General features: G+C 37.2%; 1 protein-coding gene across 1 annotated transcript in view; it reads right to left on the bottom strand.

Moving 5' to 3' along the window:
- ADGRV1 (adhesion G protein-coupled receptor V1) overlaps nucleotides 1–18,108 on the bottom strand; it is a 279,799-nt gene that overhangs the window by 26,350 nt on the left and 235,341 nt on the right. Inside the window, exon 86 of the mRNA XM_058424189.1 lies at nucleotides 8,554–8,675. Coding sequence (XP_058280172.1) covers nucleotides 8,554–8,675 — 122 coding nt within the window. The remainder of the gene's footprint in view (nucleotides 1–8,553; nucleotides 8,676–18,108) is intronic.

Here is an 18,108-nt window from a genome sequence, read left to right as displayed (position 1 = left end):
AATGGGCTTAGAAATATCCAGGGGATCCCAAGTAATGCATCACCAATACCCTGTACAATAGCATTTAAATTGCTCTTGTTTACTAAGTGAGCATCATATTTGCTTCTTTCAGACCTACATTACGCTGCTGATTTGCATTTGTCCTGAGGTAATACACTCATCAAAGTTTCTTATATGTATATACATATATAGAGAGCTTATCAATTTATAGTATGAATTCTTTTACTACTCGTATCTTAGTGCATAAATCTGCATTCAGTGTGGTTGCATCTAATTTCTCTTAAGTTATTCTACAGACTAAAAATCATCCATTTCATTATGGAGGATATATCAGTCCTCTGAATAAACAACAATACCTAAATCTCTGTAATAAAACAGCTATGCTAGCAGTTCTTCTGCCATGCTCACAAGGAAAATTCAAGTAAAGGTTAGTATCAAGATCCACTATTTTTTATACTTTTCTCATTTTATTTTCACCATATTTTTTCCCTAACTCTTATTCCCTCAGTTTTGCTGAGAAACTGTATTTAAATACCTGCCTATGAGTTGAACAGATCTGCTGCTTTTAGTTTGTTGAGGTTAGCAGAAAACAGCTCGGATTAATATGCTAATGTTAATACATACAAACCACGTATTATTTGTAAGTATCTGTTCTTTGATTGTAAAACTGCTATCAAACTAACAGGTTTCTAGTTGTCAAAATCAAAACACAGTTAAAAAAATAACATGTAACTGAACCATTTTTGTAGCACAAAAAAAGTTTTGTTGACGTATAGAAGTCTCCCAGTCTCATTTAATGGATTCTTCCTTCATTCCATTCCAAACCACTTTTGAGTTAAAGACAACCTATTTTCATACCATGCCATTGTTTCAAAGTGTCAGGTTTTTTTGGCCAGTTGCCTTCTCTTTAGCCCGCCCCAACAACCAGGTCTTTAGCTGCACCAGCGGAGTTTTAGGCTGAATATTAGAAAGAATTTCTTCACAGAAGGAGTGATAGGGCATTGGAATGGGCTGCCCAGGGAGGTGGTGGAGTCACCATCTTAAACACCATCTGGAGGTGTTTAAGAAAAGACTGGATGTGGCACCTAGTGCCATGGTCTAGTTGACAAAATCATGTTGGGTCATAGGTTGGACCCAATGATCTCAAAGGCTTTTCCAACCTATCTGATTCTGTGATTCTCTAGAGGAAAGCACTTCCAAAAAGAATCCATTTAAGAGTTTCTTTTTTGGCTAATTTTGTCCAGACAACTTCTGATTCCTTATTTTCTAGGCCAGCAAAGTCATTATCAACTGTACTTAAAGAACTGCTCTGTCCTCACTGTAAAATAAGCATTTGCAGTTTATATGCATTTAGATTAATATCAATCCTTTTTTTAAACTGCTATATAGGAAAAAACTGCCAGAGACTGGTCTCATGGATGGTCTCAAGATGATTTTAACTGTATCTAGCTAAGAAAACAGTAGAGATTCCAAACCTCTTAGGGAAACACTTCCAGTTCCCTACTTCCTTCTCATGAATTATTTTTCCTGATATCCAGTCTGAACCTCCCACACCAAAGTTTTGTGGCCATGTGCCCTTGTTGCTGTTACCTGAGGTTATGAAAAGAGTAGAGTGGAAGAGTATGAAAACATAATTTTTTAACCGCCTTCCAAATATTTGCATGCTGGTATTACATTTTCTATTGGTGTCTTCCTCACCTGACTAAATAAATCTAGCTCCTTCAGGCACTGTTCAAAAGACATGTGCTCCATCCAGGCCTCTCACCACTGTGGTAGCTTTCCCCTGGACAGTTTCTCCACATCTCTTGAAATGGAGACTCCAAAACTGGATAGACTTTTCAACATGTGGGTTGACTCTGAGTGGACAGGCATGATAACTCAATCTGCTGGATAAACTACTTCTGGTGAAGCCTGCTAAATGTTTTATCAAATTTCCTAGAGGAATTCCATTTTCCCTAGTACTGTCAGTCCACAATTTTCTGAAATTATGTTTTTCCTTCCTAAATTTTGAGAAATTTGAAAATTTGAGAGCAATGTTATCTTTCTTACTATCATTCTTATCCTCAGTCACCTCAGCACTTTTGGACCAAGCTCTTTCAACCCCATCAATTAATGGTCTTAAAATAACAGTGAAGAATTTAGAAGCTTGAATTTAAAGGCAAAAAAAGAAATTGATTCTACATTATGATTATATCAAGATACTTCTTGTGCCTGTGTTATTGGGAAAAAAAAATTAAAAAGAAGAAGGGAAAAAGCTATTTATCGTAACATAAAGAGACTGGCAAAAATGCAAAAAAAAAAGGATGAGTGATTTGTTACAGATACCAAACTAACTTGGTTGTTATTTCATTCTTCACAGTAAAAAAAGCTGACTCATATTGACAGAGGTGGAAAATGAAAAGAACACACCTGATCCCAAGTCCTTTTCAGTGGGTCTACTTGCACTGATTGCAGCAGTTATAGTTGCATTCCTTACTTGTTGTATGCTACATAATTCTGGCCATTGCTAACTCTTCCCGAGGAGAATGGCTAAAACTACTTTTTCACCTTCTATCACAAAAAATTGCTGTTAGAAGATTTTTCCTGAACTATATTATTAATGTAAAATTCTTCAACAATGGATGAAGGAACTTCAGAGAAGCTGGAAGATCTAAAATGTCGTTTAGTTACATTTATTTTTTTTTTTAATTATTATAGTTACCTTTTTCTATTTTAAGGGTGTCACTGAAAAGTCTAAATGTTTTTCAGTGATTAGTTGAAAATCCAGTAAACCAAAACCTACTTCAGTACATTCTCTCACTCTGTATTATTTAAACATATTATAAACACAGCTCTAAACACAAACTATTCTTCTGACATCAATTCTAATGTATATTTTAAAGATATTCAGTTCTACCCTAATAGTGTTTCCTATGTTTACTTGACACTGCAGACTTTTTCTATTTTTTGTCTTCAGCTATAGACGATTTTGAGTCCATTATGTATGGACTTGAATAGCTAAATAGAATCTTTTACCATAATTTCATAAGGAATTACAGAAAAATGTGTTAAATATGTTTCAAGTGGTAACTAGGAACAGAGAGGACTCTTTTCTAAGAAAGAAGTTGTAAACAGAAAAAGCAATATAAAATTGTTGCATTCTCTTAATTCACAGTGTAATCAAGTCTCAGGGACAGCTTTGTATGTTTGTACAGCTACTATAATGCATACCAATGCTACTGACCAGTCAAGATTACAACCCAGAAGTTTAGCTGATGTCAAAAAGTGTGAAGTCTCAGAAGGGACATGCTTTCTTTACTTGTTTTATTGTAGTTATTTTTACTTTTAAAAATGCATATAGTGAACAACTTTCAAAGTAAAGTGAATGGCCTTAAGTATAAGATACTGTTGTCTTTCCTTCCAGATAAGAATCCAAGCCACCAGAAACAGCTTTATTGAACAGACATGAAAAGGAAGGCATGAATTGTTTTGGATGTGTATTTTATTTTGTATCTGGGGTAGCATTTGAATTGTTTGGCCCATGTTTAACTGTGTTTGGTTTGTGCACTCAGCTGACAGAAGATTTGGTTAGACTCTATCTACTTGAACAAGCATTCTAGATATCGTTGATATAAACTGTAGTTCATCTTATCCTGGCATTACTATGAGGCCTACATTGCCTTTTGCTGGGCTTATTTGCAGTGTAGAACCACCTTTTGCAAAATGTATAGGCAGCTTTTTACAGCCTGCCACATTTACTCACATCTCATGTCTATCTAGTACTGGGGTTTGTTTAGTTTTGTGTGGCTTTGATAATCTGAAACACTGCATGGGATCTTTTAGTCTACCTCTGACTCATGAGAGCAGAAGCTTTTGAAAGATGTCATAAGACACAGGAAGCGAGCCTATTTATAGTCGTGGCTCTCTCATGTCCCCTGGCTACATTGAATAGTTGAATAGTTGAATAGAGTTGAATAGTATGTTCTAGGAAAAAAAAACCTATTTCATTTGAGACTGATACTGGCATGAGCTTTATAAACTGTGTACTTTTGTTTATACTTTTCCTGCATAATAGAATGCACTAACATACAAAATGGTGTATATTTACTCTCTATTTACTGTCACAATATGAGGCATTTTTAAACTTTATTTCTCCTTCAAAAACTGTGTCACCCTGATTTCCCTTAGTGTATTTTCTATTGTTTCATTATGATGCTTGGGGGTTTTTTGCCAACACACCTACTAGTTTGCTTTGATATCTTACCTAATTTTCTACTCAAGCTATCCTTTCTTCCCATTCTGGCTTGTCACAGCTATTTTAATTATTTTAATTAATTTGTTTAATTAATCAAGTTTGGTTAATCTCATCTTCTCAAGTCAATGTCAGGTTTCGATATGCACCTGTTCACTTGTTTTCTGTATGCCCAAATTTCTTGTGAAAGGCTTTTCCGGTATTTGTACCTGAATTTCTGAACCTTCTCTTATTGCAATCTACTAAAATAAGTTGACTTTTAGAACTTTTTGTGAAATTTGTCTCAAAACTGAGACATTGCATTAAGCAAGTTAGCCCATTTGCCGCGTTTGGAAAACCACTGGTCAACTCTTCCAGATTTTTCTTATGTTTCTTGGGAAGAAGTATTTTGCATGTAACACTGGTGTTTATTGCATGGGCATGAGATATCTAGTATGCCCAAATGCAGAACAGGCAGACATTTAACCCTTACCTGCATCATCCAAAACAAACACAAAAGGATTTTTTGAATGCTGTCATTAATTATGGGTTACCTACTAGCTGCCTTTTCTTTTTCTCCTGATATTCATGAAAAATGGAAATTTTATACTGTTGATAATATCACAGTATAAGAGTAACATTTAGGTTAAAAATTACTTATTGAAAATTTGAATCAATTTATTGCTGAGATAGAAGAGTGGTGGGGCTTATTACAAGGAAATTGTGACTGGGGTAACTGTGGCATACCTAATATCTTGCAGTTTACACTGCAGATACACCTTAAGTTGTAGAGGATGGAGGTGTGTAGTGTAGTTTGCTGGATATATAGCCAAATAAATATCTAGATTATACTAAGAAAGTTGGCTGCAGAGAATAGCCTAGGAAAGGGCCTGAAGCCTCATTCTGACCCCTTTGCAAACAATGGGAAGAGATCCACCCACTGCTCTGAACACTGGATCAATCAAATACAAATATGCCACTGTTGACATGAGCTACACAAATCAGAAACACTCTCCTAACTGCATGAAAAACATGGCAATCAGTTAGACGGATATAGTGCATGCAAAAGAGCTTGTGAAATTCCAAATATTTGAGAGAAGTACTCAAGATAGCAGCTTATTCTTTCATTCCTGACCACAGAAAAACACATATCTTGTGAATAAATCCACAATGATAATCATAAGTTAGAGAAAAGAGGTAATTTTTTTTTTCTGTTTTGGAAGGGAAAAGATGAGGAGCCAAGGCTTATCATGCAAGAGCAATGGAGTATGTTTCTGCATCACAGATGCTGTTTGGGTAGGACAATTAGTTGCATACTGCTAAGGAACTCAAAATACCAGGTATCCCAAACACACTTCTTTCTCTTTCACGGTTTTCTAAATGTGCTTTTTATTTTGTAAATAAAAAAGCCCTCCCATTTGCATGTTTACTTCTGAAGTTATAGGGAAAGGGTTGCTTTCCCCTCCATGCACTAGAATAGCTCTTACTATAAACTTCTCTCTGATGGGAACAGTTTCCTGCAGGAAGTGCTTGGAAACAATTTGTACTGAGTGTATGACTTTTCAAGCAAGTGCATTTCCTGGGAAATGCATGTCACAAGGCTAAACAAACACAATGGATAATATTCAGTGTCCTTTCAATGTCCTGCGTTGAATCCATTTGGATATCCAACACATTTTAATGGATCACATTCTGCTTCTTTACACAGCCCATAGCTCCTGAGCAGCAGGGAATCATGCCTCTGCTTCTTGTAAACTATTTCATCTCCTCTTTTTTGTTGTGAAAAAAAACTGATAATGAAAAATGAATTGCTTTCCGGCTGAAACAGGACTTGTTGTATAACAGAATTGCTCACCAATAAATGGTAAATCCACCTTTTATTGCAGTTACTTGTTGCTAAAACAGTCTTGTTTTAGCAATCATCAGTTCTGAGAGCTGACAAAGACATGAGACTAAGATTCCAACAGAATGCATGACAAAGCCAGCTAGTTTCTACTGTCATCATTATAAAAATGTGTTAGCCACAATCAAATCCCATTTCATTTCCCAGTAACAAACAGATGGGCTGAGATTAAATCTTCAAAGGACACTGGACATGATTGTCCATAAGCTGGATAAATGTGGCTCTGCACAGCCTGTGGGTCAGAATGACCCTCAGCAGGAAGTGTGTACTCCCAAGACCAGCCCCTCATCATTGGGAACATGGTGTAAAAATCCTTTCTGAAGCTACACCTGCCTACAGCAAAACCTTCATTTTTCTTCAGTATTTGTAATACATAATTTTGTTCTACACAAACACTTGCATACTGATATTTTATCTAATTTAGTGAATTTTATTTGATTATTTGATGAAAACATAGATTAAAGAAATTTACAAGGTGAAAAGACATTTCCTCGTGTTCCTTCCCTGGTTTTCATTTCATGCTACATGTTGGGTCACCTAAACTACACATTAGTTTTTCTGTTTCTTGACTAGATAAATCCTAATTTTAAAATAGAAGAATGATCTGTATGGGATGGTTATTTAAAGTGTGGGGGCATTCCAGGAAATATTTTTAAAACTTGTTTCATTACAGATATTTACAAAGCACTGAATACAATCATCTACAAAAACAAACAAATTTAAAAACTGTATTACTGTGAAAAACCTATGCTGTTTTTTTACCTTCTCCCAGGGTACACAACACCAAAAGTCTCCTCTTTTAAGAATACAGTAGATTTTTACTTTAAAAAGCAGTTAATTAATAGTTGTAAAATTTATTGGATACTGTCTATTATATTTTACATGACAAAAATCCAGGAAAGGATAAAATCCACTTTTAAAGCATGGAGTATAAGTTATTAAGGTCCTCATAGCTGAAAATAAAGTTTTTGTTTACTACTGTTTAAGTTGGAGTTCCAGACATGCTTTTAATTTAAAATAATACACAAGAGGAGACAATGCATTTGAGACATTTTCACCTCTTTTGAATAAAGAAAAACATTTATTTGATATTTCAGGTTTTACTGATTCTCTAGGGCTAGAAATAACAAAAGTAACAGGTTTCTCTTCCTGATGAGGAAGATCAATACTGATGTAATGTGAATAGAGATGCTGCATTAACTTTTTCAATAATGGTTGACATATACAATTATTCCCAGATATTAGTAACTATCATTAAGGCAAGAAGCCAAAAAGGACCACATCTATTGATGAAGCAGAGCCAATATGTGTGTGTCTCTCTCTCTAATAATAATAATAATAATAATAATAATAATAATAATAATAATAGTAAGATAATATATACAGAAAAATCAAATATATTACAGGCAGAATAAAGTACATTTGTTCCTTCAATTAAAAAAAAAAAAATCTGAGATATGATTTTGAAAGTACTGTCTAAGGAAATGCCAATATTTTGAATTTAAAATAAATCAATTTGGTGAAAATATGCTTTTTTTATTAATTATTTTTATTTGATGGGGTATAACAATGTTTAATATGGGGAAAAAAAAAGGTGTCACAGAGATTTCTGTTTTTAAAAAAGAAGGACTTACTGGAAGAAGCCCAGAAGAACTTGTCATCCAAAGATTTTGATATATAATTTTAAATCTCCTACTAGTTTCACTGTTTTGAGACATCAGGGGTATTTTCCCACCTGTGATATAATAAGCTTTATTCTATAAATAATTCTGAAATATGTAGAATTGTATTAAATGCAGTGCAATGCACTAGAAAACGCAGTGGAAACACTTATATGGGTAAAATTTTGGAAAGATATATTACTTTTCTTTTATTAATGATGAATTAGTCTTTATTTGCTTACTTTATCAATACAAGTTATTCACTTTACCAATATATATGCTATATGAGAAAAGCTAAGCCTCAAGGATCACTTCTTACAATGGGAACAAAATCAGTCTTAGGGTTATAGAATTTCAAACATTTGTGTGGTTATTTACTATATCGTTGTTGTTGTTGTTGTTATTGTTGTTATTATTAACAACATATACAGAAAATTGAAATACTCAGTGATTTTGCAAAGGCTACAGATACTTCAGTTCTACTGGTATAATTATCTCAGTAACACTTTACATACAGAAGCAAGCAATTTTCCTTCTGATTGTATTAGTTGTGAAATGAAATCTAAGCAATTATAGTGCTATTGTTTAAAAACAATGCATCCCTTGCTTTAATATGCATTCTATATGTTAGTTTCAGAAATAAACAGAATACACCCTTCCACACTGTGACAAGGAGATACTGAATGTTGTTCAGCTGGTGAAGCTGAAATGACAAATGTGAATGGAAAAGACATTCCCAGGTCAGCAAGAAGACCAAAGGACCAGATGCTAGCTCTTACCTGCAGGCTGTTGAAGATAATGAAGAAGACTAACATCCAGAGGTGCCGGTAAGCAATGTGCAGTCCTCCCCATAGCCAGGTGACGGAAATCAGGGCAAAGAGGTACAAGACCAAGGGGATCTCTGCAAACCACAAACACATCATTTCAGGTGCAGCAACCTTGGAAAAAACCCCACTTTTTAAAGCATTACTGACACAGGACATGGCTTTGCACTCTGTGGCTAACCTAGGAGCTTGTTCTCCAGTGGTGGGCTGCCCTTGTGTTCCAGTTGGATGGGGAGTCCCAGGGCTTTTATGACCCCTCCTTGGGATCGGAAGACCAGCAGAAGGACACAGACAGGGGTCTAGGAGGTATAAAGGGCAGAAGAAGCACAGCCCAGCTCAGCAAACCAAGTGGTGGGAAGAGCACAGATTAAGTAAAAAAATACGCTGAACTTTAGAGAAGAATGGAGTAACTCTTGGCAAGATCTAGGAATTTTGAGAGAAAATGGATTTCTAAGAATTGAGAGGAAAGGGAAAAGAAGGAAAGTATTATGGTGTGTTGGTTTTGCATTACTTGATTTTTGGTGAGGAGGGAAGAAGCCAGCCACAGAAGTGATTTTTTCTGTGGGAAGGTGCTAGAAGCTTCCTCCTTGCCTGGCAAAGACAATCACAGGCTGGCAAAAATAAACATGCTGCCAAAGCAAATTAAAGTAGCTGGTAACACCTCTGTGATGACATATTTAAGAAGGAAAAAACACGTGCAATTCATCTTTCTTCCTCTCCTCCCAGGGCGGCCACCAGTCCATGGAGCTGGGGCAATCTCAGCAAGGTTCACAGAGAACTGTGCCTGTTTTGCTGCTTTTAACTCGCCATGCTCAGGGCAGAAGGGCAGGGGCAGCAGCAGCTTCTCCTTTTCGGTGCCCCGCATGAAGACAGGCACTGAATGGAGCCGGCGCTGTGGCAGCTGCCAGGGACCCCATGGCCAACAGTGAGGGGCGGCATGAGGAGACATTCCCTGATGCAGAGCCTGGACAGGATCAACCTTTCAGCACTGCTAAACCCTGTGAGAACTTTTCAATGGATAGAACTCAAGAACAAACAAACCTATGGACACCAATTCTCTCCTGAGTCAGAGAGAAGGAAAAGGGGAAGACGTGAGGAGAACAACATGGTGACACCAAGGTCGGTGGAAGGAGGGAGGGACAGGAGGTGCTTCGGATGTTGGAGCTGAGATTCTTCTAGAAGCCTTGATGAGGACTATAACGCAATAAACAAACAAACTGTAATTCATGACGTGCTAGGGGGGATGCAGAGGTCCACTTGCAGCCTGTGAGAAAAGGTGTTAATGCTGGAGCGCATGGATGCTGAAAAGCTGCAATCTAGTGGGAAACTTGAGCAGAGAGAGAAGACCCTTGCCTCCAGAGATAGAGGATCCTTGCTTCCAAACTAGAACAGCGCATCCTTAAAAGACTAAACCCCATGAACTAATGACCCATGAAAACAGTTGTGGAAAGACTGCTTTGTCCGTGGGAGGTACTCACCTTCCAGCAGGTCAGGCGGGACTGCTACTTATGAAAATTAGAACCACATTAGAGAAGTTATGGAGAACTGTTTTCCATGATAAAGATGCCACAATGTAACAGAAGAGATGCCTCTCCCTAAGCAAACTGAAAGATTTCTAGAAGTGACAAATTGGCTAAAAACACCCTGTTTTCTCTCCTTGCACTGTTGGTGGGAAGGAGGGGAGGGCTTGGGAGGAGGAAGGGAAGGTGTTCTAAAGGTTTCATTTAGTTCTCACTATCCTATTTTAATTTCTTAATATTTTTTCTTTATACCTTTTATATTTTGAGCCTATTTTGCCCTTTAAGTGTTTTCTCCTAATCCTCTCCTTACCCTATATCCCCATGAACTTTTTAATTTTTTGTCTTTTCCCCTCCTCTGCTCAACTACAGCAGCGGAGAATGAGTGAATGGGTTTTTGTGAATGCTGGACTTCTAGCCGGTGTCAAACCCCAGCATATGGATACATAAACAATCCCAGCTCTGGCCACTTACAACGTTGTAGGAAATTATAATAATGGCTTATTCTTTGGTTTGTTGTTATTTTCCCCTTCAAGTCAAACACAGACATCTGACCTCATAAAATTTAGAGTGACAACCTCCTCTCAGCCCAGGAGACCCCTAAGATAGACTTTGAACCAGTAAATTTCAGTAACCTGCAAAAATATGTGCAGAATCTGTATTTAAGGATGCACATGTACCTCTCCATTTTATGTTCCCTACTACAGCATAAAAGTTTTACGGAGCGTTGGCAGGAAGATGTCTGCCTGGACAAAGTTTGCAATAAGGAAAACAAAAGTTAGTTTTCATCCCCACAGGTTTCTCCTACCGACAAGTGCCAGCCCCTGTGTTACCACGTTTGCAGCAGAATTCAAAGTCCATGTTTGTCAGGGCTACACACCTCAGGGGCAGAGGTGCTTGGCCAGGCATTGCCCCTCTCCACATTAACTACGCAGCATCAGCAAAGAGTGGGGATGTGTTTTTGACAGGCATTGTTCCAGAAACAGCAGTTTAGGAGCCCTTTAGCCATTTTGTTTAATACTGTACAAATAGCAAGGGCCTTCTGAATATAGGCAATACCCCAAGTCAAACAGACATTACATTTTAACAAGAAAAAGCTGCTTTTTGCCACATACTGTATATTGATACAGTTTATGGTTCTGTTTTTTCTTAATTTGTAACAATTGCCTCATTTTCAGTATTGCAAAGAGCTAATACAGAGTTGAAATATTGCAGCATTTAAAACCTTGGATGTTTGAGTTCTGTATACTTATTTGTTGAATTTTGATCCAACAAAAGCTCAATAATTAGAGCAAACATATCAAAATATAAGCAACCAATTCTTTTTCATTTGTAAAATCAGAATTGCACAAAGGAAAATGCTGATAAATAGGCTTGATATGGACCAAAATATTCTAATTATTTGTAGTTTTCTTCATATGAAAGTAAAACAAACAACCCCCTCCCAAAGAAACCTCAAAGGGTTATTCTGAGCAGATGAACCTTCACTGACATGACTTTTACTCTACGTTCAAGTGTAAGCAGTTGCTTCTAGAGTATTTGGATAAACCTTACTAGATAAGGCTGATGTGGAGAAGTCAACTCAACATTACTATGATGTAACTGAGACAGTGACAAGCAGTTCTGTTGGGTATTATATAATCCAACCATGCTGATACACATTTTTTGTACAATTATCGCACAGTTTTTTAATACTAGGAACGATGGAATATTTTATTTAAGCATAAGGTAGTCCACACACTCCTTAAATACATATAAATGTATATAGGCATGCATATATCATTGTTCTGATTGTTCCTGTCTTTCCTTGAAATATCTCCCCTTTTCCTTACTATAAGCTTAAGAAACACTGACGGAATTGACAAATTCAATACAGATAAATGCAGGTTATGCAGCTCTATTTACAGTTTTTTAGAGCTTGAAAACTTACTAGAGTCCAGCTTCATATTTAACTAGGTTAAATTGTTTTGCACATTGCATACACACAATTTACCAAACAACTGGAAGCATCCCATTTGCCACTCCTTCCTCATTGCTGAGAAAAGATAATTTCCTTATTAATCTATAAGACTAATTTTCTGTTCTGAGGGTTGCAGAACATTGTAATAAGTTGTTAAGGCTAGTAAAATTGTAGTTTACTACAGTAAGGAAGTCCTTAGAGAGAACATAAGATTTTGTAAGTGATTCACAAAAAAACAATGACGTTGAGAATTTGAAAAATAGGCTGCAATGTTTTCATTATGGGTTTGGATTAGATTACAAAATTTGTGAACCAGGAAAAATAAGAGAATGACGGAAAAAATTAATCACCTCATCAAGGACCTAAAAGGAACTGTGCTGGGTACATAAAAAGTTTGTCTGGCCTTGCCTTGAAGAAGAGCCAAAAAAGTTGGTCAAATAAGATACTTCTCCCAACAATTCTCCCATTTACAACTCAGGAGCTTCCCTAACCAGACACAGGGCTTTTTTTCCTATTTAGTAATCTTCAGGGGACTTTTCTTTCTCAAAAACGTATTGAACTTTGATAGTTCAGAGGAATTATCAGTGCAAGGAATTCTATAGTAACATTGTAGGATTCGGCGAGGCACTGGGAAAGGTCTCCAGCAACCGGAGCAGGACTTGAGAATAACAGCTGAAATATCCAACCTGGTGCCAGAGAGTCAGACTCTTCTTTTGCCATCGGCGGTCATCTAATCTCGTGGGGGAAACTACACTAAGCAGTCTGCTTACTGATGTCCACAAAGAATTTGAGCCCCACAGGACTGTGGTTGCAGTCAGCCTGTGCATGCTCCTTCAGAAATGAGAAAACTGCAACACTTGTCACATTTGTGTGCCTGAAAGGATTGGAAAAGTGCTGATAGATACTAAATTTCAGAACACAGGATGACACTGCCAAAAAAAAAAAAAAAAAATCAGTACCAAGTGCATCCTGTCCATCAACTCCCCTCATATGCATGATACACCTCTTTTGGAAATCATGGGAAGGGGATGTCTGACGGCATCTGCATCTGAGAGCACTAAGAGCCGTGTGGCCTCTTGGTAATCAAAGACTGGGAGGATGAGCAGCATGGAAGAAGAAAGAAGGGGAAGCAGCTGTAAATATGAACAAGAAGATGAGGAAGAGCCTTGCACCACAATGCACTATCACACTTTTGATAGCTCATCTAACAGAAAGTTGAAAATTGAGGTGGATTCAAATATGGCATTGTAACTTCACTAATGAAGTGACAGTTCCCATGGTTAACCTTTCATCCTTGTGTAGTGCCTATGACTATGAATGGTTTGATGCTGCCTAATACAACCTATTTTACCAGGCAGGGAACAAGTAACAGAAAACAACCCAGACAATTTAAGTCAATAGCTGCTCATGGTGCATAGTGAAAAATTCTTGAAAATTACCTTCTTGTTATAAGGATCCTTTTTCTTAAAAGTTAGGAAAAGCAATGGATGAGCACTTAGAAAATTTACTTTAGCTTTTCCCTTCCCTTCCCTTCCCTTCCCTTCCCTTCCCTTCCCTTCCCTTCCCTTCCCTTCCCTTCCCTTCCCTTCCCTTCCCTTCCCTTCCCTTCCCTTCCCTTCCCTTCCCTTCCCGCACCTTCCCGCACCTTCCCGCACCTTCCCGCACCTTCCCGCACCTTCCCGCACCTTCCCTTCCCGCACCTTCCCGCACCTTCCCGCACCTTCCCGCACCTTCCCGCACCTTCCCGCACCTTCCCGCACCTTCCCTTCCCGCACCTTCCCTTCCCGCACCTTCCCGCACCTTCCCGCACCTTCCCGCACCTTCCCGCACCTTCCCACACCTTCCTTTCCCGCACCTTCCCGCACCTTCCCTTCCCTAGAACAAGTCTGAGCAATGAAAAATGGTGAAACAAACAGAAATTAAGAAAACTGAATATTATTACATAATATTAATGCTTTTAAGTAAATTGCAGAATGTGGCTTTGCAGAAAATATCTGTATCATTTAACTGTGGAAAATTAAGGATGAACGATGCTTTCATAATGTATTGAAATGTCTGTATTCTCACCACTGTGTTCGTTCATATTATGTCTTTTTCTATCTTTATTTTCCTTTTTTTTTTTTTTACATGTAAGAAATTCCATAAAAGAAGCAATTGAATAATACAGCTTTAATTATCTTCCAAGTTTACCTCTAAATACTTACCTAGAATTACTATGTGTCTTCTCCTTAGGCTGGTAAATTGCAACTGATAATGCAACTTTAATTGTTTTTAACAGTTCTTAGCTAAACATGAAGCAAAACCTGAAAGATCTTTATAAACATTTTTTCCCAGATGACTGGGGAGAGTGTGTTGCTTCACAGAATTTCAACAATTTGTGAGACCTAAATTAGTAAAATATTTACAGGCTATTGCTTAAGAAGTCACCAGTTAAACTTAGCAATGTAAATAGAAAAATGCCACAAAACCTCTTTTTTTTATTTTTAAATAAGCTTGAATAACAATGTTCAAAATCCTTCTGGCTCTGTTTGCAATAGTTTTTGACTATTGCAGTAAAAAAGGAGAGGAGTTTTGTAGCAAGATTTTGTGACCAAAAAACAAACAAACAAACAAACAAACAAACAAACAAACGCCAAAAAACCAAAACCAAAACCAAAACAGAATTTCACAGTGTGAGATAATGAAGACCAGAAAGCTAGTAGCTCCATGAAATGAAATTAAACTGGGGGGGGGGGGGGGGGGGGGGGGGGGGGGGAAGTTCATTGATAGTTTGTAGAAATAGGAAGTACAAAACATGTCAAAATATTATTTTTTTGTTAATTTATATTTTTTGATCTGCTGAGCCTTGTGGCAAGGAAAGTTTTGAAATTAAAGGTACTTTCTAAAAGTAAAGCACATGTCTTATTAAGCATAATAAATACATTACTGCTTCAAAAATCATAAAAGACTAGCCACTCTAACCTTTGCATTAAATCTCAGAGTTCTGGCAAACTTTCACATACATCTTTAAGACACCTTGGGTTATAATAAAATGAAAAGAAAAAGGGCATTTTATCATAGCTTATGCTATTAGCGTTTTGCAGGGAACATGGCAAATTCCAGAAGAGCCCAAATCAAAAGAGTAAAGAAAAATATGAGCCTACTTACTTCCATATAACAAAATTATTTATATGCACCGTTCCAAAATATTAAATGAGTGCTAAATTTGCAATTGTGCAGTCACATCTCATGTACATGAGCTTGCCTCTACAGATTTCTTCAAAGGAAAACAGCTAATTTGGATGTGTGAAGCATAGTGCAAGCAACATAAATTACACGAGTGAAGTTGATGCCTTTATGTTATTACCTTATTCAGATGTTAATTCTTTATTTCAGCTTCTAATTATGCTTGTATATTTTGTCTTAGCAGTATTTGTATATTGAAGGCAAAGATTTGTTTTTCTCCTAAAAAAAAAACAAAACCAAACCCAAAACCCAAACCAAACCAAACCAAAAATCTCCTGGACCGCTATGAAGACTAAAATATTATATCCAGTGTGTGTGATGAATACTGTCCATAACTCTCAGTTCAGAAGTAGCCAACATCTGGCTCTTGATTTATAGATGCATGTTGCCATTTTAAGATGAAAGCATTCTTGCAATTCACTATTCCTTTGATTCTCTTGGATACATGATATTTATCTTATGATTCGAGATAAAGACTTTAGCATCTATCTTACAGTTTAGGGAAGACATGCTACTACATGGTTAGACATACATTCTCACTTGAAATCAAAAGCCCTATCCTCAGCATTATTTCCTGAGCACAGAAGTATGTTTGGAATGTCCTGCACTTGCATTCTGTGGGTTTATTTGTTTTTTGAGAACATCAGATAGTAGTAGGTGTAGGCAGACAATTCAGCATGTTCTGTTGTGACTAGGAGTTGCTAACACAATAAATATATTTAGAGACTGGAATTAGATGATATTTAAGGTCTCTTCCAACCCAAACCACTCTATGATATTATATTAAGAAATTTATATGAAGGAAGATGAAAGTAGGTAGTTAAAATTTTACAACTAAATACCCAAGGCATTCTTCATTAAGTTCTATTTTGGCAACATAAAGTTTTAATCTTTACATTTATTCTGTCACTTTTACTATTATGATATCTGATTCAGGTAAGTTGTACTGCATATTTATGAGTAGGGCTTGTAAATTATGTCAGTTCAAGATTCATTCAATAAATGAAACATCTATTTACAATTATAAAAAAGTCAAGTAGTTCTGTTACATTTTTAAATCTTTTTGTGAAATTATGAAAGGTTAGCAAACAGATAATAAAACCATTTATACTGGATTGCTGTCCTGTTACTATTAATTTTCTGCAATTGCATATTAGGACCTGTCACTAGTGGGTATTCACAGGGCTCCATCCTCAACCCTGTGCTCTTCAACATCTTCATAAATGACTTGGACACAGGACCGGAAGGGATGGTAAGTTCACATATTATTGTTAAATGTTGGAGGAGCTGTTGACTCCTTGGAAGGCGGGGAGGCCCTGCAGAGAGATCTCAGCAAATCCCAAGAATGGGCAATCACCAACGATATAAAGTTCAACTGGGGTTCAACTGGGGAAAGTGTCAGATTCTGCTCCTGGGATGGGGCAAGCCTGGATGTATGGACAGACAGCGGACTGAGATGCTGGAAAGCAGCGCCATGGAAAGAGACAGGGGAGTCCTGGTTGATGGAAAGTTGAACATGAGCCAGCAGTGCCCTGGCAGCCAGGAGGGCCAACTGTGCCCTAGGACGAAAACTTAAATATTACTTAACCCAACTGCTGTTTGTCCAATGAATGCTTCTGACTTGGGTCCTGTCAAGGCTAACTTTGGAGAAGGTAGTATCTATATATAGGAGGACAGTCAGCCAACAGAACGTTTGCTGAAAGTCTGGCAAACAATGAGTACAAAATGAAAACTCTTTTTAAGCAGACTCAATGCCTATCTCCAAATGACTACACTAGAGGTAGAGCTAGCATTCCTTGAAAATCAGCTTTCACAGTTTTTTCAACCTTTCACACTTTTTTTTCCAAGATTCACTTTTGCGAAGGAGGAGCTGACTGCTCTAAGAGATAACTAATTCCTGACTCTCCCACTGCCCTTTCTTGAGACGTCTACTGTTGAGGAAAATTCCCTGAGCTAAGCAAACTGTTATCAATCACCATGTAAACCAACACAACCAGTAGCAGAGCAATTCTGGAGCAGTAAAAAAGAGCATGAGAGGGCAAACTTACGTATTTGGTGCTCCAGACAGGGTAATGTTAAGTGTGCATATTGCTCAAATTAAGACTTGGCAAACCCTATTCACTTGTGTTTATTCTACACTACAACCTCATTTTATCATATTCTTTTATAGTGATAGCCTAGTCACAAGTAAACACTTTCTGTGAAGATCATAGACCACTGCAAAAAGAATTGACAACAATTACTAAAAGCAGATTTTTGCTGGGCTAGCTGTCTTTGGGCCGTGGTATTTTCTTGAAACTACCAGATTAGAGTATGAGAGATGAGAATTTACTTAAGGGTACCCAGGACAAACCCAGAGGAATAGGAAGAATATATGCATGACAGAAAAGTACAATTAAAAATGAGCATCTGTGTATAAATAAAAGTAATAAACCATTCAATTCTATAGTTTTCCAAGAAAATATTTATCTGTCTACGAATGGATCCTCTTTGCAGCTACCAGATGTGTTCTTTTAGGCACGTATGGTGAAACACAGCATTGTTATTCTGCTCTTGGGAAAGAAAAAATACACAAGAGTCTCCTTTAGTGTGGGTAGCAACAAACTATGCTCCTAGGACAGAGGAAAAACGCCATGCTTCTACCTAAGTTGAGCAAGATGTTCTACAAAGTTTATAGAATTTATTCTAATAGCTAAAGAAGAATAATGTGGTGGCCTTCTATATTGGAGTGACTGTATTAATAGAAAAGGGAAGAGCAACTGATGTCATTGTCTTGTATTCTCTAAGGCCTTAGGCATGGATAAACTG

This window comes from Hirundo rustica, chromosome Z (genome assembly GCF_015227805.2).
Source record: "Hirundo rustica isolate bHirRus1 chromosome Z, bHirRus1.pri.v3, whole genome shotgun sequence".
Classification (NCBI taxonomy): domain Eukaryota; kingdom Metazoa; phylum Chordata; class Aves; order Passeriformes; family Hirundinidae; genus Hirundo; species Hirundo rustica.
The sequence above is the reverse complement of the archived record's forward strand: the minus strand, read 5'-3'. Positions and strand labels throughout refer to the sequence as shown.